The 21344-nt window shown below is 44.9% G+C and overlaps 7 protein-coding genes and 2 pseudogenes across 22 annotated transcripts; 4 read left to right on the top strand and 5 right to left on the bottom strand.

The window, feature by feature from the left end:
* Positions 1–3047: 3047 nt before the first annotated feature.
* On the top strand, positions 3048–4456 carry LOC117189506 (annotated as a pseudogene).
* LOC117189503 (actin-like protein 6B) lies at positions 4427–10938 on the bottom strand. 2 transcript variants are annotated; one of them, XM_033394639.1, is made up of 3 exons: positions 10602–10938; positions 4816–5658; positions 4427–4758 (listed from the first exon to the last, which is right to left on the bottom strand). In XM_033394639.1, exons 1-3 carry the CDS (start codon positions 10804–10806, stop codon positions 4523–4525), a joined length of 1284 nt encoding a protein of 427 aa, XP_033250530.1. In that variant the 5' UTR covers positions 10807–10938; the 3' UTR covers positions 4427–4522. The 2 variants fall into 2 exon arrangements, with proteins under 2 accessions (XP_033250530.1, XP_033250529.1); XM_033394638.1 differs by lacking the exon at positions 10602–10938 and adding an exon at positions 5745–6073.
* On the bottom strand, positions 7892–8490 carry LOC117189509 (actin-like protein 6B). Of its 3 annotated transcripts, none has more exons than XM_033394654.1 (2): positions 8169–8490; positions 7892–8114 (listed from the first exon to the last, which is right to left on the bottom strand). In XM_033394654.1, the coding sequence occupies exons 1-2, from the start codon at positions 8371–8373 to the stop codon at positions 8020–8022; spliced, it is 300 nt and encodes a 99-aa protein (XP_033250545.1). In that variant the 5' UTR covers positions 8374–8490; the 3' UTR covers positions 7892–8019. The 3 variants fall into 3 exon arrangements, with proteins under 3 accessions (XP_033250545.1, XP_033250547.1, XP_033250546.1); XM_033394656.1 differs by having other exon boundaries at positions 7974–8072; positions 8169–8487; XM_033394655.1 differs by having other exon boundaries at positions 7974–8111; positions 8169–8485.
* On the top strand, positions 8932–12787 carry LOC117189504. Its single transcript, XM_033394640.1, has 2 exons — positions 8932–10082; positions 12500–12787. The coding sequence occupies exons 1-2, from the start codon at positions 9063–9065 to the stop codon at positions 12752–12754; spliced, it is 1275 nt and encodes a 424-aa protein (XP_033250531.1). The 5' UTR covers positions 8932–9062; the 3' UTR covers positions 12755–12787.
* Positions 11474–13342, bottom strand: LOC117189508 (actin-like protein 6B). 5 transcript variants are annotated; one of them, XM_033394652.1, is made up of 2 exons: positions 13018–13342; positions 11474–11736 (listed from the first exon to the last, which is right to left on the bottom strand). In XM_033394652.1, exons 1-2 carry the CDS (start codon positions 13220–13222, stop codon positions 11648–11650), a joined length of 294 nt encoding a protein of 97 aa, XP_033250543.1. In that variant the 5' UTR covers positions 13223–13342; the 3' UTR covers positions 11474–11647. The 5 variants fall into 5 exon arrangements, with proteins under 5 accessions (XP_033250543.1, XP_033250540.1, XP_033250541.1 ...); XM_033394649.1 differs by lacking the exon at positions 11474–11736 and adding an exon at positions 12815–12976; XM_033394650.1 differs by lacking the exon at positions 11474–11736 and adding an exon at positions 12815–12953 and having other exon boundaries at positions 13018–13341.
* A 233-nt stretch (positions 13343–13575) lies between these two features.
* On the top strand, positions 13576–17617 carry LOC117189505. 2 transcript variants are annotated; one of them, XM_033394642.1, is made up of 2 exons: positions 13576–14880; positions 17309–17617. In XM_033394642.1, exons 1-2 carry the CDS (start codon positions 13912–13914, stop codon positions 17582–17584), a joined length of 1245 nt encoding a protein of 414 aa, XP_033250533.1. In that variant the 5' UTR covers positions 13576–13911; the 3' UTR covers positions 17585–17617. The 2 variants fall into 2 exon arrangements, with proteins under 2 accessions (XP_033250533.1, XP_033250532.1); XM_033394641.1 differs by having other exon boundaries at positions 13580–14913; positions 17330–17617.
* LOC117189507 (actin-like protein 6B) lies at positions 15145–15762 on the bottom strand. 6 transcript variants are annotated; one of them, XM_033394643.1, is made up of 2 exons: positions 15433–15762; positions 15145–15378 (listed from the first exon to the last, which is right to left on the bottom strand). In XM_033394643.1, the coding sequence occupies exons 1-2, from the start codon at positions 15635–15637 to the stop codon at positions 15218–15220; spliced, it is 366 nt and encodes a 121-aa protein (XP_033250534.1). In that variant the 5' UTR covers positions 15638–15762; the 3' UTR covers positions 15145–15217. The 6 variants fall into 6 exon arrangements, with proteins under 6 accessions (XP_033250534.1, XP_033250535.1, XP_033250536.1 ...); XM_033394644.1 differs by having other exon boundaries at positions 15145–15391; positions 15433–15761; XM_033394645.1 differs by having other exon boundaries at positions 15145–15368; positions 15433–15759.
* On the bottom strand, positions 16202–18144 carry LOC117189510 (actin-like protein 6B). Of its 3 annotated transcripts, none has more exons than XM_033394658.1 (2): positions 17838–18144; positions 16202–16567 (listed from the first exon to the last, which is right to left on the bottom strand). In XM_033394658.1, the coding sequence occupies exons 1-2, from the start codon at positions 18040–18042 to the stop codon at positions 16479–16481; spliced, it is 294 nt and encodes a 97-aa protein (XP_033250549.1). In that variant the 5' UTR covers positions 18043–18144; the 3' UTR covers positions 16202–16478. The 3 variants fall into 3 exon arrangements, with proteins under 3 accessions (XP_033250549.1, XP_033250548.1, XP_033250550.1); XM_033394657.1 differs by lacking the exon at positions 16202–16567 and adding an exon at positions 17567–17781 and having other exon boundaries at positions 17838–18137; XM_033394659.1 differs by lacking the exon at positions 16202–16567 and adding an exon at positions 17567–17742 and having other exon boundaries at positions 17838–18137.
* A 320-nt stretch (positions 18145–18464) lies between these two features.
* LOC117189511 lies at positions 18465–20022 on the top strand (annotated as a pseudogene).
* Positions 20023–21344: the final 1322 nt, after the last annotated feature.

Genomic DNA, 21344 nt, shown 5'->3' with positions numbered 1-21344 from the left:
TGTCAGCTTCTAAGGTTGCTCTGGCATCAGCCAATTTTTTGGTGAGGTAGAATTTTTGCCTGCAAGCGTTTCTCACGCGAAAAAGTTTTTCCGTTTCCTCGTTCCACCATTTCTTAGCAACGTACTTGCTCTTGCTTGGGAATGTGACCGTGTTTTTTAAGGTCAGGGATTTCACTTTTTCATTGAGCTCCTCCAGATTTGAGAAATCACTTGCACCCAGAATCCGGGCTATTCTGTTGTGAAGGATCTTCTTGCCTTGGAGGGGGGCATTTAGGCCTTGCACTGATAATACAATTGGGAAGTGGTTGCTGTTCGTAATTTTTGTTTTGAGGACTTGCCAGTTAATAGTTCCATTTCTGTAGTTCGAAAAAGAAAGGTCAAGAACGGAGAATTGAGATGGGCTCCTGGAGAAGGTTGGCGAACCGTCGTTTAGGCAGATAAATCCGGCCTCCCGGGTGGAATTCTCAATGCTGCGACCCTTGCGATCACAGATCGGACTTCCCCAGATAGAAGTCCTAGCGTTGAAGTCCCCGCCCACTATTGAGGGTATGTCAAGGGAAGCCGCGAATTCGAAAAACTTTTTTGTGCCCGATTTAAACTGTGAAACTGTTGTTGATGGCGGTGCATATATGCTAAAAATATTGAAATTGCTCTTGAGGTTTAATGTTTTTATTCCTAAAATTTCCAAGTCGTTCTCTATTTTTAAAATGCTGAATTGAATGTTTTTCCTGACGTAGATGCCAACCCCGCCGTAGCCGTCCTCTCTGGGTCTGCAGAAAAAGTTATAGTCTAAAATGCTGCAGTCCGCGTTGTTCAGCACCCAAATCTCTGAGAGGATGGCAATATCTATTGCGTTCTTGTCTAGGAACATTGAGAGGAGCTGTTTGTTGTTGTTGTCAGAATTTGAATATTTAGCTGAAGAATCTTCATTGTTGGATGTTTTGAGAACCAACTGCCATCCCTTAGGCAATCTGACGCCTATCTAGTTCTGCGTTGGAAGCATTGACAAATTCTCTAATTTCCTTAATAAATTTATTCGCTAAAGAATCCCCTTTAATGATGTTGTTTGTATCAATCAGGAACGCTGTGAGTTTGGCTCCTAGTGCGTTTAGCTTATCCTGGGCCAGAGAAGATGGCACGGATGAAGATCTAACAAATTTCTCGCTCATTTGGACGCAGTCTGAGTTTATTGAGTTCTTCCACTCTGCCATGTTGGCTTCTGCCTTGGCCGCCTCTGCGTTCCGGGCGGCAACCCTATTGGATTTAATCACTTCCGCGAAAGAGGCGACAGAATGAATTTCCCTGGCGGACTCTAAGCTGTTATTTAAGAATTCAGGGGAGCGGTTAGATTGCCAACTGGGTCTAGGAAATTCCCCTTGATCCCTTAGGTTGGGGGAAGTTCTATCAAAAAGGATCGGATATCTAGCCTTGACCTCAGCTCTAGTTAGGTTTTCCAGTGTCATACACTTTTAAATGGCGTAAGCTTTTTTCCTGGCCTTACACTGCGGGTGGGTGGCAGCATGTTCCCCCTTGCAGTTAGCACAGACCAGCCCTGAGCAGATAATATCTTTGCTGTGATCTTGTTCGCATTTGAAACATTTCGCTCCACTCTTGCAATGTTGCGCCAGATGGCCAAACCTAAAACACCTGAAACATTGAATAAGCTGAACAAAAGGTTTCACTTCTACTTTAGAATATAGAAAATTGATTTTGGTTGGTAACTGCTCTCCTCTGAACCAGAGTTTCACCCTGCCAGTAGGTACACGTTCCCCCGATGCTCTATCCCTTCGCGTATTACGAACTATCTCCTCAATTGGGATATCCGAGGTTACAAGCTCCGCTAGCTGTTCCTCCGAGTAGTGCCCGGGGATCCCAAAAATGAACCCTGCTTTTTGGACGAAGTGCCTAAAGATTCGGGTTGAGTACCCTTGAGCAGCGAAAACACTGTTTTCCACTAGCCCGTTTGCACACTCCGCCGACCCGCACACAATCTTGCACCTGCCATAGCCCATTCTAGCAACCTCCTCGATATCGCTAATGCCCTGTTTCAGCAGCAGATCGGAAAGATCAAACTGGTTTATAGCAATTCTGGCATTATTCGCACTCATTTTGTCGATACAAACAATGTATGGGCCTTTATGCCCCTCATAATACTTGTTAACGATGATTTTGCGGAATCACGGAAGCCACACAAACCGCGTCAGTCTTCTCTCTCTCCTTCGTCGTAGAAATGTTTGATGTCATGCTTGTTTTGGTGTTGGTGGACATGTTTGTCGACACGTTCGTCGACAAGTTTGGTTTCTTGCACAGCAGTTTAGAAGCCAAAAGCTGCGGAGCCGTTTTTGCCGCCATCTTTACTCCTACCCGCATGGCGGATTTAGCTTCTCCTTCCCTTTTTTTCAGCGTTTCCATGCGAATTTTAACTCCCGTCGACTTCTCCGTGGCCATCCTTGTCTTTCCTATGCTTGCCATGCTTCTCAGGGTCCAGACGGAGTTTCAAGAGCCGTTTTAAGAGTTATTCCGGAACGCCATGCAGTAAATTCCAGGTTTTTCGACTTAATTGATGAAGCTTTGGGAATTTCTTCGCGCCGTCTTCGTAGGCGTGTGAGGCGCCCCCAGAAGCTTCGGAAAATGTCTTTTTGATTAAAACTATCAGCGAACGTCTTGAAATATGTTAATTTTTTCCTTCCGCAAACAATTTTAGGTACGCGCCATACCAGTGTTGAACAACGTTTGTGTTTACTTTTCTGTTTCCCAGGAACATGTGCAACGCGGTCCAGCTGTTTACGTTTGAACAGTGTTGGTAAGCTCGATTGTGAAACATATTCGATTTTTATTCGATAAAAGGTAAGGCTACCATGACCTGTCCGACACCTTGCCTTTATTATTATTTTTATTGATTGTTAATTATTTATTTAATTATTAAATTATTTTGAATTCAATTATTGTTGAGGGTCGTTTTTCTAATTACTTTATAAGCACTTTTTACACCATAAAATGAATGTGGAAGTCATATACCCAAGCTTTTGCGGCTTAGCTTTGCACCCTACTATACATACACACACACTTATCAAACTCGGTTATCAGCGGGAGGGAATCATAATTCGCCAGACAGCCGCAGCAGCAACGCGTAAAAAAGTCTGTCGTTAGCAACTTCCGCGTATCCACAATGCTCCACATTAAATGTAAAGACACTGATCTTGACCCTATACCAGTCAAGGTGAGTAGAGCCACTCCCACACCCCCATTGGGTGTAGGCTTCTATTAATATTTCCATGCGCTTGTTGACAGATTGGCATCATTGGCGGATCCGGCTTAGATGATCCGGACATTTTGGAGAATCGCCAGGAAAAAGTAATTTCAACGCCGTACGGGGAGCCGTCCGATGCCCTGATTCAAGGTGAAATTGGTGGGGTGCAGTGTGTGCTACTCGCACGCCATGGAAGGAAACACGATATTATGCCCTCCAATGTGAATTACCGTGCCAATATCTGGGCCTTGCGCGATGTGGGCTGCACCCACCTCATTGTGTCCACGGCATGTGGTTCCCTGCGTGAGCAATTCAAGCCCGGCAACCTGGTGATGCCCCACGATTTCATAGATCGCACCACAAAACGCTCACAAACGTTCTACGATGGCTCAGCCACTAGCCCACGTGGTGTTTGCCACCTGCCCATGTACCCCGCTTTCAGTGAGCGTACCCGCAACATACTCATCGAGGCTGCCAAGGAACTGGAGATCCCAGCACACGAGAAGGCCACAATTGTGACTATTGGAGGACCTTCTCGTCCCGCTCCGAGAGTCTCATGTTAAGGGAATGGGGCGGCGTCCTTATCAATATGACCACGTGTCCAGAGGTTGTGCTGGCTAAAGAGGCCGGCCTACTGTACGGCTCTGTGGCAATTGCCACCGACTACGACTGCTGGCGCATGGTATACGAGGGTGTCAACGTGCAGGATGTCCTCAAGACCTTTGCAGAGAACGTCATCAAGGTGAAGAAGATTCTGGTGAATGGTGTGGGACGTATTGCCAAGGAGGATTGGTCGGAGGATATTCTAAATGCCAAGGTGAGTGTATTCTCAAGGTGTATCTCCACTTGATTGATTCTAAAATTGCTTTCTTGTTATAGCAATGTGTGTGCAACAATACCATGTCTGGAGCTATGTGACGTTTTCTAAAACTATCGACCGAAATCACCCAGGACACCATTAGGCGGAGGCGGCCTTTGATACCATCGATATATCCTAAAAACTACAAGAAACGGGTGCCCAAACTTACCTCCATCTCCATTCAGTACGAACTCGAGGAGGACACCAATCAGACTGCGGGCTCGACAATTAAGCCGGAACGAAGCACACCAGCGACCGATACGCAGTGAGAACATCAAATCAACAATCAAATCCCCCTTACATATCGAGCTAGCGCATTTAAAAGTTCACATTTATATAATTACATAGAGTTTCGTCTTTAAAATTAAAATTAAAATTGAAATTCGTGCATGTTAATGACCAGCCGGCAGCGTTTACGGACACTTGCGCTCCACTTGACTTTTTCCAGCCTCCTCGTACTCCTGCGACGATATCCACATCTGTTGGAACGTGCCAATGCTGGCCAGTATGGAGCCCCCAATCCAGGCACCGAACCTTCTTCCCCCCCTTCCATTGGCCGAAATCATTTTCAGACGAGTATTTGACGGCGCCCGCAGCTGTAGATCTCGATTAAGACGCTCGGGAAAGCCCTGGAGCAGCGTGTTGCCACCTGAACGATGGGAATATATGAGCAATGCGGCGAGGATCATTAAAGTGAATCCCTTACCTGTGACCACAACCGATCCGAAGAGCGACAGACGCACATCCGCATCGCACATGCCCACGCTGGTGGAGGCCAATTGGCCAGCACCCAGCATGGCATTGTCGAATAGGCTTTCGGCAATTTTGAAACGCTCAGAGCCAAAGTCCTGGTGATATCCATTGGGGAACTCGTAGTGGACAGTCGGTATCTGGGCAGCCACACGCTCGTCGAACGGATTCTCCAGCACCTGCAGAATATTCATCTGGAAGTCCTGCAACATTAGCTGAGTCATGTAGTTCTGCCACGACTGTGTGAGATTTTCGGGTAGTTTCCGCAGCGTGAAGCGAGCATTGTCCCGATCCTTGACTACATCCTTCGAGGCGATTTTATACACCGGGGACAGGTCGATATTATGTTTATCCAAATGCTGCCTGCATTGGCGGGAGAGGAAGTCACCGCCCAGGGGGGACTTGACTACCGCCTGCGAGAGAACATACCCCTCGTGCACGGGCACGGCCGAAGTATGCGTTGCACCGCTATCCACCACAAGCGCTGTGGCACGGCCGCTGGAGAATGCCGCCAGTACGGCATTTTTAACCAAGAAGAATGCTGGCACATTGTACTTCTCAAACATCAGCTCGGTGAGCTTCTCGCGGTTGTTGCGCACGTTCCAGGACGCCTCTGAGAAGAGCACGGGATGGTACTCCGGCTCCGATTGAATGACATTTGCGTAGGCATAGTCAATCACCTTCTCGAAGAGCTCCCAGTTGTCGATCATGCCATCCTTCATATAATACTGAACTTCCATTTGGGAGCGGGGAACATTTACATAGTTTGTGTCTACATAGTACTTGCGCGAGTCGGCATCTAGAAACGAGCAGGGGTGCGGTGGGAGGGTGATGTGAAATGATACTGTTCAAAAAATTTTCAATTGTTGGCGTTGTTCTACTCACTGTTGGGCGTCACATTGTTGTCAGTTTTGGTATCTGGATCAAGATTCGTATCCGGAGTTGGGGATGCTCCAATGCCGACAACAGAGGGTATCTCAGCCTTCGGCGAATCCTCTTGCGCGTAGCCCACACGCAACGAATGGTGCCCTGGATCGAAAACTAAGGCTCCAATTTCGTCGCCGCCATATATCATGTTGCCTCCATTCATCTTGGAGCGTCGGGACTACTTTTCAGCTTGATTTCTTGCAAAAGTTCTCGAAATGCCTGTCTTGTCTGTATTTATTTTTTGTGGCTTTTTTCACGACGCTTGCGTTAATGGCAATGGACCTATCGATAAAATATACTGTCTGAAATTCAGAAATATACCGTAATATACCGATGAAGAAGTGAACTTATCCCACTTAATCCCCCTGTTTTAAACAGGATAACAACTTGAGTTAAATCGCGAAAAATAATAATAATAATAATAGTTCTTATTGTAGATCCATCTCATCCTTCATCTTTACTTTACCATGAACTGCGCTAAATCATATTACTAGCTAAACAGGACCCTCAGCCCTGAATACACAATTTTATCCGATTGATATATCAATTATTTAATTTAAAAGTGATCGAAGATATGTGATCATGCGTCGTCGAGTCGATGTTTTATGACCATCTAGGTTTAAAATTAAAGTAAAGAACTTAGTTTGGAATTTTCGAAATAAAACGCCGATTAGTTCCGCTCATCGCAAAAATATACCGATTTAATTAAAATTCCCAAAAAAATATACAACATTTTTTCGCCAGTCGAAAAACTACCACCTACAAATATATTATCATAAAAAAACAGGTATCGATATATTCATATGTTTATAAAATTCGGGGACAACAAAAAATTTTGAAGATCAAATCCGTCGCGTCGCCGAATAGTGGCTGATCCGAAAAACGAAATGGGTACCGAAGCTTGCACAGCAATGGACAGCGAAAGCGGTAGAGACTCCTCAGTCAGCCCAATGGAAATAAATATATCCAACACAAATTGCAATTCGATGATAGTTCTGAACGATTTACGTCTGCTGGAGCTGATTACCAAGTATCCTTTTCTGTATAGTAAAGCAGCGCAGCCGGAACAGGACTCGGAATACGACGAGTGGGCCTGGAATCAGATTTCGAAGGAGTTTAATGCCAGCTACGAGAACTTGCCGCTGAGTGCCCCCTTCTCGGCAGACGAGCTGCAGTGGCGTTGGAACTTGCTGCTACCGACCATGGGCACCCTTTCGAAGGCGAAGGGACAAATTCCCTTTCAACTGTGGTCCCTTGTGACGGAGATCGAACGCTCGCTAAGTACAGAAAATTTGGAACCACCCAGGGACTTGATTATGGCCCAGAACTTTCTACTCACTCAGCTGCCATTGGTGGAGGCCATGACGCTCAATGAGCGTCGGCGACTGGAAGTCGAGTTCCTCGATATCTTATTCCAACACGAAATGGAGACACATGCGTCCGTACCACTGGGTCCCGAAGAGCAGGCCACAGTCAAGACCGAATACGATTAATTCCTCAGATCTGTTCGGGTCAAGGAGCTGCCCATATCGGCTCTGGCAGAACTCTCGCTTGATGGTCCTCAGTACAAACCAGTCCAACCAAAAATCGCACACACTTTTGCCATACCAGGTCCCCGTCCCAAAACCAATCTGGTCATTAGCAGTGTGTCTGGTGGCCAGGATCTCATTAATGTCCCGACGGCGACTGTTTTCATACCGATTTAAGCTTTCACGAGCAATGTGGTTGGACCCATTAATCCCGCGCCGGACGTTTCGACACCGTTTGATATCAATGTGATTGGTGCCAAGAAGGAACCCGTTGAGTGCCCGCCGTCTGTTTCACCACCGCTGGACATTAAGACAGAGGTGGAGGTGGCCCTTGCGGCCATTGAGATGGAAAATGTACGGGAAAATAACCCAGAAGAGGCACAAGAGAAATCACCGGAGAAAAACCGCACTCCCGTGGAGAAGCCCGATGATGCCACTCTAAATCCTAATCCGCGGTATATACCGATCAAGAGCGCCAAGTACTACACAAAGAAGCTACTCGTTCGGGTGAAGCGCATTGATCAGGACGAGTATTTGCCGCTGTCCAGCATGGCAAAGCGCCCAAAGAAACGTGAATCCATGTACATCAAATGCACATAAGTTTATTTTAAAAAATACATTACTATAAATTACAACTTAGACTATTCTTTAATCCGAATTGGTTTTCATATTTCGTTTGCTTCGCATGCTCGATAAACTAGTAACTAAACAAACAAATATGCGGGAGCGGGAGTAGGAGCTGGAGCTGAACTGGAGGCTGCAGGCGGGATAACGAGGACGTAGTGGCGGACAAGGCCTCATGTGAAATGATACTGTTCAAAAAATTTTCAATTGTTGGCGTTGTTCTACTCACTGTTGGGCGTCACATTGTTGTCAGTTTTGGTATCTGGATCAAGATTCGTATCCGGAGTTTGGGATGCTCCAATGCCGACAACAGAGGGTATCTCAGCCTTCGGCGAATCCTCTTGCGCGTAGCCCACACGCAACGAATGGTGCCCTGGATCGAAAACTAAGGCTCCAATTTCGTCGCCGACATATAGCATGTTGCCTCCATTCATCTTGGAGCGTCGGGACTACTTTTCAGCTTGATTTCTTGCAAAAGTTCTCGAAATGCCTGTCTTGTCTGCATTTATTTTTGTGGCTTTTTTCACGACGCTTGCGTTAATGGCAATCGACCTATCGATAAAATATACTGTCTGAAATTCAGAAATATACCGATGAAGAAGTGAACTTATCCCACTTAATCCCCCTGTTTTAAACAGGACAACTTGAGTTAAATCGCGAAAAATAATAATAATAATAATAGTTCTTATTGTAGATCCATCCCATCCTTCATCTTTACTTTACCATGAACTGCGCTAAATCATATTACTAGCTAAACAGGACCCTCAGCCCTGAATACACAATTTTATCCGATTGATATATCAATTATTTAATTTAAAAGTGATCGAAGATATGTGATCATGCGTCGTCGAGTCGATGTTTTATGACCATCTAGGTTTAAAATTAAAGTAAAGAACTTAGTTTGGAATTTTCGAAATAAAACGCCGATTAGTTCCGCTCATCGCAAAAATATACCGATTTAATTAAAATTCCCAAAAAAATATACAACATTTTTTCGCCAGTCGAAAAACTACCACCTACAAATATATTATCATAAAAAAACAGGTATCGATATATTCATATGTTTATAAAATTCGGGGACAACAAAAAATTTTGAAGATCAAATCCGTCGCGTCGCCGAATAATGGCTGATCCGAAAAACGAAATGGGTACCGAAGCTGGCACAGCAATGGACAGCGAAAGCGGTAGAGACTCCTCAGTCAGCCCAATGGAAATAAATATATCCAACACAAATTGCAATTCGATGATAGTTCTGAACGATTTACGTCTGCTGGAGCTGATTACCAAGTATCCTTTTCTGTATAGTAAAGCAGCGCAGCCGGAACAGGACTCGGAATACGACGAGTGGGCCTGGAATCAGATTTCGAAGCAGTTTAATGCCAGCTACGAGAACTTGCCGCTGAGTGCCCCCTTCTCGGCAGACGAGCTGCAGTGGCGTTGGAACTTGCTGCTACCGACCATGGGCACCCTTTCGAAGGCGAAGGGACAAATTCCCTTTCAACTGTGGTCCCTTGTGACGGAGATCGAACGCTCGCTAAGTACAGAAAATTTGGAACCACCCAGGGACTTGATTATGGCCCAGAACTTTCTACTCACTCAGCTGCCATTGGTGGAGGCCATGACGCTCAATGAGCGTCGGCGACTGGAAGTCGAGTTCCTCGATATCTTAATCCAACACGAAATGGAGACACATGCGTCCGTACCACTGGGTCCCGAAGAGCAGGCCACAGTCAAGACCGAATACGATGAATTCCTCAGATCTGTTCGGGTCAAGGAGCTGCCCATATCGGCTCTGGCAGAACTCTCGCTTGATGGTCCTCAGTACAAACCAGTCCAACCAAAAATCGCACACACTTTTGCCATCCCAGGTCCCCGTCCCAAAACCAATCTGGTCATTAGCAGTGTGTCTGGTGGCCAGGATCTCATTAATGTCCCGACGGCGACTGTTTTCATACCGATTCAAGCTTTCACGAGCAATGTGGTTGGACCCATTAATCCCGCGCCGGACGTTTCGACACCGCTTGATATCAATGTGATTGGTGCCAAGAAGGAACCCGTTGAGTGCCCGCCGTCTGTTTCACCACCGCTGGACATTAAGACAGAGGTGGAGGTGGCCCTTGCGGCCATTGAGCTTGCCATTGAGATGGAAAATGTACGGGAAAATAACCCAGAAGAGGCACAAGAGAAATCACCGGAGAAAAACCGCACTCCCGTGGAGAAGCCCGATGATGCCAGTCTAAATCCTAATCCGCGGTATATACCGATCAAGAGCGCCAAGTACTACACAAAGAAGCTACTCGTTCGGGTGAAGCGCATTGATCAGGACGAGTATTTGCCGCTGTCCAGCATGGCAAAGCGCCCAAAGAAACGTGAATCCATGTACATCAAATGCACATAAGTGTATTTTAAAAAATACATTACTATAAATTACAACTTAAGGCTATTCTTTAATCCGAATTGGTTTTCATATTTCGTTTGCTTCGCATGCTCGATAAACTAGTAACTAAACAAACAAATATGCGGGAGCGGGAGTAGGAGCTGGAGCTGAACTGGAGGCTGCAGGCGGGATAACGAGGACGTAGTGGCGGACAAGGCCTCATGTGAAATCATGTGAAATGATACTGTTCAAAGAATTTTCAATTGTTGGCGTTGTTCTACTCACTGTTGGGCGTCACATTGTTGTCAGTTTTGGTATCTGGATCAAGATTCGTATCCGGAGTTGGGGATGCTCCAATGCCGACAACAGAGGGTATCTCAGCCTTCGGCGAATCCTCTTGCGCGTAGCCCACACGCAACGAATGGTGCCCTGGATCGAAAACTAAGGCTCCAATTTCGTCGCCGCCATATAGCATGTTGCCTCCATTCATCTTGGAGCGTCGGGACTACTTTTCAGCTTGATTTCTTGCAAAAGTTCTCGAAATGCCTGTCTTGTCTGTATTTATTTTTTGTGGCTTTTTTCACGACGCTTGCGTTAATGGCAATCGACCTATCGATAAAATATACTGTCTGAAATTCAGAAATATACCGTAATATACCGATGAAGAAGTGAACTTATCCCACTTAAACCCCCTGTTTTAAACAGGATAACAACTTGAGTTAAATCGCGAAAAATAATAATAATAATAATAATTCTTATTGTAGATCCATCCCATCCTTCATCTTTACTTTACCATGAACTGCGCTAAATCATATTACTAGCTAAACAGGACCCTCAGCCCTGAATACACAATTTTATCCGATTGATATATCAATTATTTAATTTAAAAGTGATCGAAGATATGTGATCATGCGTCGTCGAGTCGATGTTTTATGACCATCTAGGTTTAAAATTAAAGTAAAGAACTTAGTTTGGAATTTTCGAAATAAAACGCCGATTAGTTCCGCTCATCGCAAAAATATACCGATTTAATTAAAATTCGCAAAAAAATATACAACATTTTTTCGCCAGTCGAAAAACTACCACCTACAAATATATTATCATAAAAAAACAGGTATCGATATATTCATATGTTTATAAAATTCGGGGACAACAAAAAATTTTGAAGATCAAATCCGTCGCGTCGCCGAATAATGGCTGATCCGAAAAACGAAATGGGTACCGAAGCTGGCACAGCAATGGACAGCGAAAGCGGTAGAGACTCCTCAGTCAGCCCAATGGAAATAAATATATCCAACACAAATTGCAATTCGATGATAGTTCTGAACGATTTACGTCTGCTGGAGCTGATTACCAAGTATCCTTTTCTGTATAGTAAAGCAGCGCAGCCGGAACAGGACTCGGAATACGACGAGTGGGCCTGGAATCAGATTTCGAAGGAGTTTAATGCCAGCTACGAGAACTTGCCGCTGAGTGCCCCCTTCTCGCCAGACGAGCTGCAGTGGCGTTGGATCTTGCTGCTACCGACCATGGGCACCCTTTCGAAGGCGAAGGGACAAATTCCCTTTCAGCTGTGGTCCCTTGTGACGGAGATCGAACGCTCGCTAAGTACAGAAAATTTGGAACCACCCAGGGACTTGAGTATGGCCCAGAACTTTCTACTCACTCAGCTGCCATTGGTGGAGGCGATGACGCTCAATGAGCGTCGGCGACTGGAAGTCGAGTTCCTCGATATCTTATTCCAACACGAAGTACCACTGGGTCCCGAAGAGCAGGCCACAGTCAAGACCGAATACAATGAATTCCTCAGATCTGTTCGGGTCAAGGAGCTGCCCATATCGGATCTGGCACAACTCTCGCTTGATGGTCCTCAGTACAAACGAGTCCAACCAAAAATCGCACACACTTTTGCCATCCCAGGTCCCCGTCCCAAAACCAATCTGGTCATTAGCAGTGTGTCTGGTGGCCAGGATCTCATTAATGTCCCGACGGCGACTGTTTTCATACCGATTCAAGCTTTCACGAGCAATGTGGTTGGACCCATTAATCCCGCGCCGGACGTTTCGACACCGCTTGATATCAATGTGATTGGTGCCAAGAAGGAACCCGTTGAGTGCCCGCCGTCTGTTTCACCACCGCTGGACATTAAGACAGAGGTGGAGGTGGCCCTTGCGGCCATTGAGATGGAAAATGTACGGGAAAATAACCCAGAAGAGGCACAAGAGAAATCACCGGAGAAAAACCGCACTCCCGTGGAGAAGCCCGATGATGCCACTCTAAATCCTAATCCGCGGTATATACCGATCAAGAGCGCCAAGTACTACACAAAGAAGCTACTCGTTCGGGTGAAGCGCATTGATCAGGACGAGTATTTGCCGCTGTCCAGCATGGCAAAGCGCCCAAAGAAACGTGAATCCATGTACATCAAATGCACATAAGTTTATTTTAAAAAATACATTACTATAAATTACAACTTAGACTATTCTTTAATCCGAATTGGTTTTCATATTTCGTTTGCTTCGCATGCTCGATAAACTAGTAACTAAACAAACAAATATGCGGGAGCGGGAGTAGGAGCTGGAGCTGAACTGGAGGCTGCAGGCGGGATAACGAGGACGTAGTGGCGGACAAGGCCTCATGTGAAATCATGTGAAATGATACTGTTCAAAGAATTTTCAATTGTTGGCGTTGTTCTACTCACTGTTGGGCGTCACATTGTTGTCAGTTTTGGTATCTGGATCAAGATTCGTATCCGGAGTTGGGGATGCTCCAATGCCGACAACAGAGGGTATCTCAGCCTTCGGCGAATCCTCTTGCGCGTAGCCCACACGCAACGAATGGTGCCCTGGATCGAAAACTAAGGCTCCAATTTCGTCGCCGCCATATAGCATGTTGCCTCCATTCATCTTGGAGCGTCGGGACTACTTTTCAGCTTGATTTCTTGCAAAAGTTCTCGAAATGCCTGTCTTGTCTGTATTTATTTTTTGTGGCTTTTTTCACGACGCTTGCGTTAATGGCAATTGACCTATCGATAAAATATACTGTCTGAAATTCAGAAATATACCGATGAAGAAGTGAACTTATCCCACTAATCCTCCTGTTTCAAACAGGATAACAACTTGAGTTAAATCGCGAAAAATAATAATAATAATAGTTCTTATTGTAGATCCATCCCATCCTTCATCTTTACTTTACCATGAACTGCGCTAAATCATATTACTAGCTAAACAGGACTCTCAGCCCTGAATACACAATTTTATCCGATTGATATATCAATTATTTAATTTAAAAGTGATCGAAGATATGTGATCATGCGTCGTCGAGTCGATGTTTTATGACCATCTAGGTTTAAAATTAAAGTAAAGAACTTAGTTTGGAATTTTCGAAATAAAACGCCGATTAGTTCCGCTCATCGCAAAAATATACCGATTTAATTAAAATTCGCAAAAAAATATACAACATTTTTTCGCCAGTCGAAAAACTACCACCTACAAATATATTATCATAAAAAAACAGGTATCGATATATTCATATGTTTATAAAATTCGGGGACAACAAAAAATTTTGAAGATCAAATCCGTCGCGTCGCCGAATAATGGCTGATCCGAAAAACGAAATGGGTACCGAAGCTGGCACAGCAATGGACAGCGAAAGCGGTAGAGACTCCTCAGTCAGCCCAATGGAAATAAATATATCCAACACAAATTGCAATTCGATGATAGTTTTGAACGATTTACGTCTGCTGGAGCTGATAACCAAGTATCCTTTTCTGTATAGTAAAGCAGCGCAGCCGGAACAGGACTCGGAATACGACGAGTGGGCCTGGAATCAGATTTCGAAGGAGTTTAATGCCAGCTACGAGAACTTGCCGCTGAGTGCCCCCTTCTCGCCAGACGAGCTGCAGTGGCGTTGGATCTTGCTGCTACCGACCATGGGCACCCTTTCGAAGGCGAAGGGACAAATTCCCTTTCAACTGTGGTCCCTTGTGACGGAGATCGAACGCTCGCTAAGTACAGAAAATTTGGAACCACCCAGGGACTTGAATATGGCCCAGAACTTTCTACTCACTCAGCTGCCATTGGTGGAGGCCATGACGCTCAATGAGCGTCGGCGACTGGAAGTCGAGTTCCTCGATATCTTATTCCAACACGAAGTACCACTGGGTCCCGAAGAGCAGGCCACAGTCAAGACCGAATACGATGAATTCCTCAGATCTGTTCGGGTCAAGGAGCTGCCCATATCGGCTCTGGCACAACTCTCGCTTGATGGTCCTCAGTACAAACGAGTCCAACCAAAAATCGCACACACTTTTGCCATCCCAGGTCCCCGTCCCAAAACCAATCTGGCCATTAGCAGTGTGTCTGGTGGCCAGGATCTCATTAATGTCCCGACGGCGACTGTTTTCATACCGATTCAAGCTTTCACGAGCAATGTGGTTGGACCCATTAATCCCGCGCCGGACGTTTCGACACCGCTTGATATCAATGTGATTGGTGCCAAGAAGGAACCCGTTGAGTGCCCGCCGTCTGTTTCACCACCGCTGGACATTAAGACAGAGGTGGAGGTGGCCCTTGCGGCCATTGAGCTTGCCATTGAGATGGAAAATGTACGGGAAAATAACCCAGAAGAGGCACAAGAGAAATCACCGGAGAAAAACCGCACTCCCGTGGAGAAGCCCGATGATGCCACCCTAAATCCTAATCCGCGGTATATACCGATCAAGAGCGCCAAGTACTACACAAAGAAGCTACTCGTTCGGGTGAAACGCATTGATCAGGACGAGTATTTGCCGCTGTCCAGCATGGCAAAGCGCCCAAAGAAACGTAAATCCATGTACATCAAATGCACATAAGTTTATTTTAAAAAATACATTACTATAAATTACAACTTAAGGCTATTCTTTAATCCGAATTGGTTTTCATATTTCGTTTGCTTCGCATGCTCGATAAACTAGTAACTAAACAAACAAATATGCGGGAGCGGGAGCAGGAGCTGGAGCTGAACTGGAGGCTGCAGGCGGGATAACGAGGACGTAGTGGCGGACAAGGCCTCATGTGAAATCATGTGAAATGATACTGTTCAAAGAATTTTCAATTGTTGGCGTTGTTCTACTCACTGTTGGGCGTCACATTGTTGTCAGTTTTGGTATCTGGATCAAGATTCGTATCCGGAGTTGGGGATGCTCCAATGCCGACAACAGAGGGTATCTCAGCCTTCGGCGAATCCTCTTGCGCGTAGCCCACACGCAACGAATGGTGCCCTGGATCGAAAACTAAGGCTCCAATTTCGTCGCCGCCATATAGCATGTTGCCTCCATTCATCTTGGAGCGTCGGGACTACTTTTCAGCTTGATTTCTTGCAAAAGTTCTCGAAATGCCTGTCTTGTCTGTATTTATTTTTTGTGGCTTTTTTCACGACGCTTGCGTTAATGGCAATCGACCTATCGATAAAATATACTGTCTGAAATTCAGAAATATACCGTAATATACCGATGAAGAAGTGAACTTTTCCCACTTAATCCCCCTGTTTTAAACAGGATAACAACTTGAGTTAAATCGCGAAAAATAATAATAATAATAATAGTTCTTATTGTAGATCCATCCCATCCTTCATCTTTACTTTACCATGAACTGCGCTAAATCATATTACTAGCTGAACAGGACCCTCAGCCCTGAATACACAATTTTATCCGATTGATATATCAATTATTTAATTTAAAAGTGATCGAAGATATGTGATCATGCGTCGTCAAGTCGATGTTTTATGACCATCTAGGTTTAAAATTAAAGTAAAGAACTTAGTTTGGAATTTTCGAAATAAAACGCCGATTAGTTCCGCTCATCGCAAAAATATACCGATTTAATTAAAATTCGCAAAAAAATATACAACATTTTTTCGCCAGTCGAAAAACTACCACCTACAAATATATTATCATAAAAAAACAGGTATCGATATATTCATATGTTTATAAAATTCGGGGACAACAAAAAATTTTGAAGATCAAATCCGTCGCGTCGCCGAATAATGGCTGATCCGAAAAACGAAATGGGTACCGAAGCTGGCACAGCAATGGACAGCGAAAGCGGTAGAGACTCCTCAGTCAGCCCAATGGAAATAAATATATCCAACACAAATTGCAATTCGATGATAGTTCTGAACGATTTACGTCTGCTGGAGCTGATAACCAAGTATCCTTTTCTGTATAGTAAAGCAGCGCAGCCGGAACAGGACTCGGAATACGACGAGTGGGCCTGGAATCAGATTTCGAAGGAGTTTAATGCCAGCTACGAGAACTTGCCGCTGAGTGCCCCCTTCTCGCCAGACGAGCTGCAGTGGCGTTGGATCTTGCTGCTACCGACCATGGGCACCCTTTCGAAGGCGAAGGGACAAATTCCCTTTCAACTGTGGTCCCTTGTGACGGAGATCGAACGCTCGCTAAGTACAGAAAATTTGGAACCACCCAGGGACTTGAGTATGGCCCAGAACTTTCTACTCACTCAGCTGCCATTGGTGGAGGCCATGACGCTCAATGAGCGTCGGCGACTGGAAGTCGAGTTCCTCGATATCTTATTCCAACACGAAGTACCACTGGGTCCCGAAGAGCAGGCCACAGTCAAGACCGAATACGATGAATTCCTCAGATCTGTTCGGGTCAATGAGCTGCCCATATCGGCTCTGGCACAACTCTCGCTTGATGGTCCTCAGTACAAACGAGTCCAACCAAAAATCGCACACACTTTTGCCATCCCAGGTCCCCGTCCCAAAACCAATCTGGCATTAGCAGTGTGTCTGGTGGCCAGGATCTCATTAATGTCCCGACGGCGACTGTTTTCATACCGATTCAAGCTTTCACGAGCAATGTGGTTGGACCCATTAATCCCGCGCCGGACGTTTCGACACCGCTTGATATCAATGTGATTGGTGCCAAGAAGGAACCCGTTGAGTGCCCGCCGTCTGTTTCACCACCGCTGGACATTAAGACAGAGGTGGAGGTGGCCCTTGCGGCAATTGAGATGGAAAATGTACGGGAAAATAACCCAGAAGAGGCACAAGAGAAATCACCGGAGAAAAACCGCACTCCCGTGGAGAAGCCCGATGATGCCACTCTAAATCCTAATCCGCGGTATATACCGATCAAGAGCGCCAAGTACTACACAAAGAAGCTACTCGTTCGGGTGAAGCGCATTGATCAGGACGAGTATTTGCCGCTGTCCAGCATGGCAAAGCGCCCAAAGAAACGTGAATCCATGTACATCAAATGCACATAAGTTTATTTTAAAAAATACATTACTATAAATTACAACTTAAGGCTATTCTTTAATCCAAATTGGTTTTCATATTTCGTTTGCTTCGCATGCTCGATAAACTAGTAACTAAACAAACAAATATGCGGGAGCGGGAGTAGGAGCTGGAGCTGAACTGGAGGCTGCAGGCGGGATAACGAGGACGTAGTGGCGGACAAGGCATAATGTGAAATGATACTGTTCAAAAATTTTCAATTGTTGGCGTTGTTCTACTCACTGTTGGGCGTCACATTGTTGTCAGTTTTGGTATCTGGATCAAGATTCGTATCCGGAGTTTGGGATGCTCCAATGCCGACAACAGAGGGTATCTCAGCCTTCGGCGAATCCTCTTGCGCGTAGCCCACACGCAACGAATGGTGCCCTGGATCGAAAACTAAGGCTCCAATTTCGTCGCCGACATATAGCATGTTGCCTCCATTCATCTTGGAGCGTCGGGACTACTTTTCAGCTTGATTTCTTGCAAAAGTTTTCGAAATGCCTGTCTTGTCTGCATTTATTTTTGTGGCTTTTTTCACGACGCTTGCGTTAATGGCAATCGGCCTATCGATAAAATATACTGTCTGAAATTCAGAAATATACCGATGAAGAAGTGAACTTATCCCACTTAATCCCCATGTTTTAAACAGGATAACAACTTGAGTTAAATCGCGAAAAATAATAATAATAATAGTTCTTATTGTAGATCCATCCATCCTTCATCTTTACTTTACCATGAACGGCGCTAAATCATATTACTAGCTAAACAGGACTCTCAGCCTGAATACACAATTTTATCCGATTGATATATCAATTATTTAATTTAAAGTGATCGAAGATATGTGATCATGCGTCGTCGAGTCGATGTTTTATGACCATCTAGGTTTAAAATTAAAGTAAAGAACTTAGTTTGGAATTTTCGAAATAAAACGCCGATTAGTTCCGCTCATCGCAAAAATATACCGATTTAATTAAAATTCGCAAAAAAATATACAACATTTTTTCGCCAGTCGAAAAACTACCACCTACAAATATATTATCATAAAAAAACAGGTATCGATATATTCATATGTTTATAAAATTCGGGGACAACAAAAAATTTTGAAGATCAAATCCGTCGCGTCGCCGAATAATGGCTGATCCGAAAAACGAAATGGGTACCGAAGCTGGCACAGCAATGGACAGCGAAAGCGGTAGAGACTCCTCAGTCAGCCCAATGGAAATAAATATATCCAACACAAATTGCAATTCGATGATAGTTCTGAACGATTTACGTCTGCTGGAGCTGATAACCAAGTATCCTTTTCTGTATAGTAAAGCAGCGCAGCCGGAACAGGACTCGGAATACGACGAGTGGGCCTGGAATCAGATTTCGAAGGAGTTTAATGCCAGCTACGAGAACTTGCCGCTGAGTGCCCCTTCTCGCCAGACGAGCTGCAGTGGCGTTGGATCTTGCTGCTACCGACCATGGGCACCCTTTCGAAGGCGAAGGGACAAATTCCCTTTCAACTGTGGTCCTTGTGACGGAGATCGAACGCTCGCTAAGTACAGAAAATTTGGAACCACCCAGGACTTGAGTATGGCCCAGAACTTTCTACTCACTCAGCTGCCATTGGTGGAGGCCATGACGCTCAATGAGCGTCGGCGACTGGAAGTCGAGTTCCTCGATATCTTATTCCAACACGAAGTACCACTGGGTCCCGAAGAGCAGGCCACAGTCAAGACCGAATACGATGAATTCCTCAGATCTGTTCGGGTCAAGGAGCTGCCCATATCGGCTCTGGCACAACTCTCGCTTGATGGTCCTCAGTACAAACGAGTCCAACCAAAAATCGCACACACTTTTGCCATCCCAGGTCCCCGTCCCAAAACCAATCTGGCCATTAGCAGTGTGTCTGGTGGCCAGGATCTCATTAATGTCCCGACGGCGACTGTTTTCATACCGATTCAAGCTTTCACGAGCAATGTGGTTGGACCCATTAATCCCGCGCCGGACGTTTCGACACCGCTTGATATCAATGTGATTGGTGCCAAGAAGGAACCCGTTGAGTGCCCGCCGTCTGTTTCACCACCGCTGGACATTAAGACAGAGGTGGAGGTGGCCCTTGCGGCCATTGAGCTTGCCATTGAGATGGAAAATGTACGGGAAAATAACCCAGAAGAGGCACAAGAGAAATCACCGGAGAAAAACCGCACTCCCGTGGAGAAGCCCGATGATGCCACCCTAAATCCTAATCCGCGGTATATACCGATCAAGAGCGCCAAGTACTACACAAAGAAGCTACTCGTTCGGGTGAAACGCATTGATCAGGACGAGTATTTGCCGCTGTCCAGCATGGCAAAGCGCCCAAAGAAACGTAAATCCATGTACATCAAATGCACATAAGTTTATTTTAAAAAATACATTACTATAAATTACAACTTAAGGCTATTCTTTAATCCGAATTGGTTTTCATATTTCGTTTGCTTCGCATGCTCGATAAACTAGTAACTAAACAAACAAATATGCGGGAGCGGAGTAGGAGCTGGAGCTGAACTGGAGGCTGCAGGCGGGATAACGAGGACGTAGTGGCGGACAAGGCCTCATGTGAAATGATACTGTTCAAAAAATTTTCAATTGTTGGCGTTGTTCTACTCACTGTTGGGCGTCACATTGTTGTCAGTTTTGGTATCTGGATCAAGATTCGTATCCGGAGTTGGGGATGCTCCAATGCCGACAACAGAGGGTATCTCAGCCTTCGGCGATCCTCTTGCGCGTAGCTTACACGGAACGAATGGTGCCCTGGATCGAAAACTAAGGCTCCATTTCGTCGCCGCCATATAGCATGTTGCCTCCATTCATCTTGGAGCGTCGGGACTACTTTTCAGCTTGATTTCTTGCAAAGTTCTCGAAATGCCTGTCTTGTCTGTATTTATTTTTTGTGGCTTTTTTCACGACGCTTGCGTTAATGGCAATCGACCTATCGATAAAATATACTGTCTGAAATTCAGAATATACCGATGAAGAAGTGAACTTATCCCACTTAATCCCCCTGTTTTAAACAGGATAACAACTTGAGTTAAATCGCGAAAAATAATAATAATAATAGTTCTTATTGTAGATCCATCCATCCTTCATCTTTACTTTACCATGAACTGCGCTAAATCATATTACTAGCTAAACAGGACCTCAGCCCTGAATACACAATTTTATCCGATTGATATATCATTATTTAATTTAAAAGTGATCGAAGATATGTGATCATGCGTCGTCGAGTCGATGTTTTATGACATCTAGGTTTAAAATTAAGTAAAGAACTTAGTTTGGAATTTTCGAAATAAAACGCCGATTAGTTCCGCTCATCGCAAAAATATACCGATTTAATTAAATTCGCAAAAAATATACAACATTTTTTTCGCCAGTCGAAAAACTACCACTACAAATATATTATCATAAAAAAACAGGTATCGATATATTCATATGTTTATAAAATTCGGGGACAACAAAAAATTTTGAAGATCAAATCCGTCGCGTCGCCGAATAATGGCTGATCCGAAAAACGAAATGGGTTACCGAAGCTGGCACAGCAATGGACAGCGAAAGCGGTAGAGACTCCTCAGTCAGCCCAATGGAAATAAATATATCCAACACAAATTGCAATTCGATGATAGTTCTGAACGATTTACGTCTGCTGGAGCTGATTACCAAGTATCCTTTTCTCGTATAGTAAAGCAGCGCAGCCGGAACAGGACTCGGAATACGACGAGT

This window comes from Drosophila miranda (assembly GCF_003369915.1).
Source record: "Drosophila miranda strain MSH22 chromosome Y unlocalized genomic scaffold, D.miranda_PacBio2.1 Contig_Y1_pilon, whole genome shotgun sequence".
NCBI lineage: Eukaryota > Metazoa > Arthropoda > Insecta > Diptera > Drosophilidae > Drosophila > Drosophila miranda.
The sequence above is the reverse complement of the archived record's forward strand: the minus strand, read 5'-3'. Positions and strand labels throughout refer to the sequence as shown.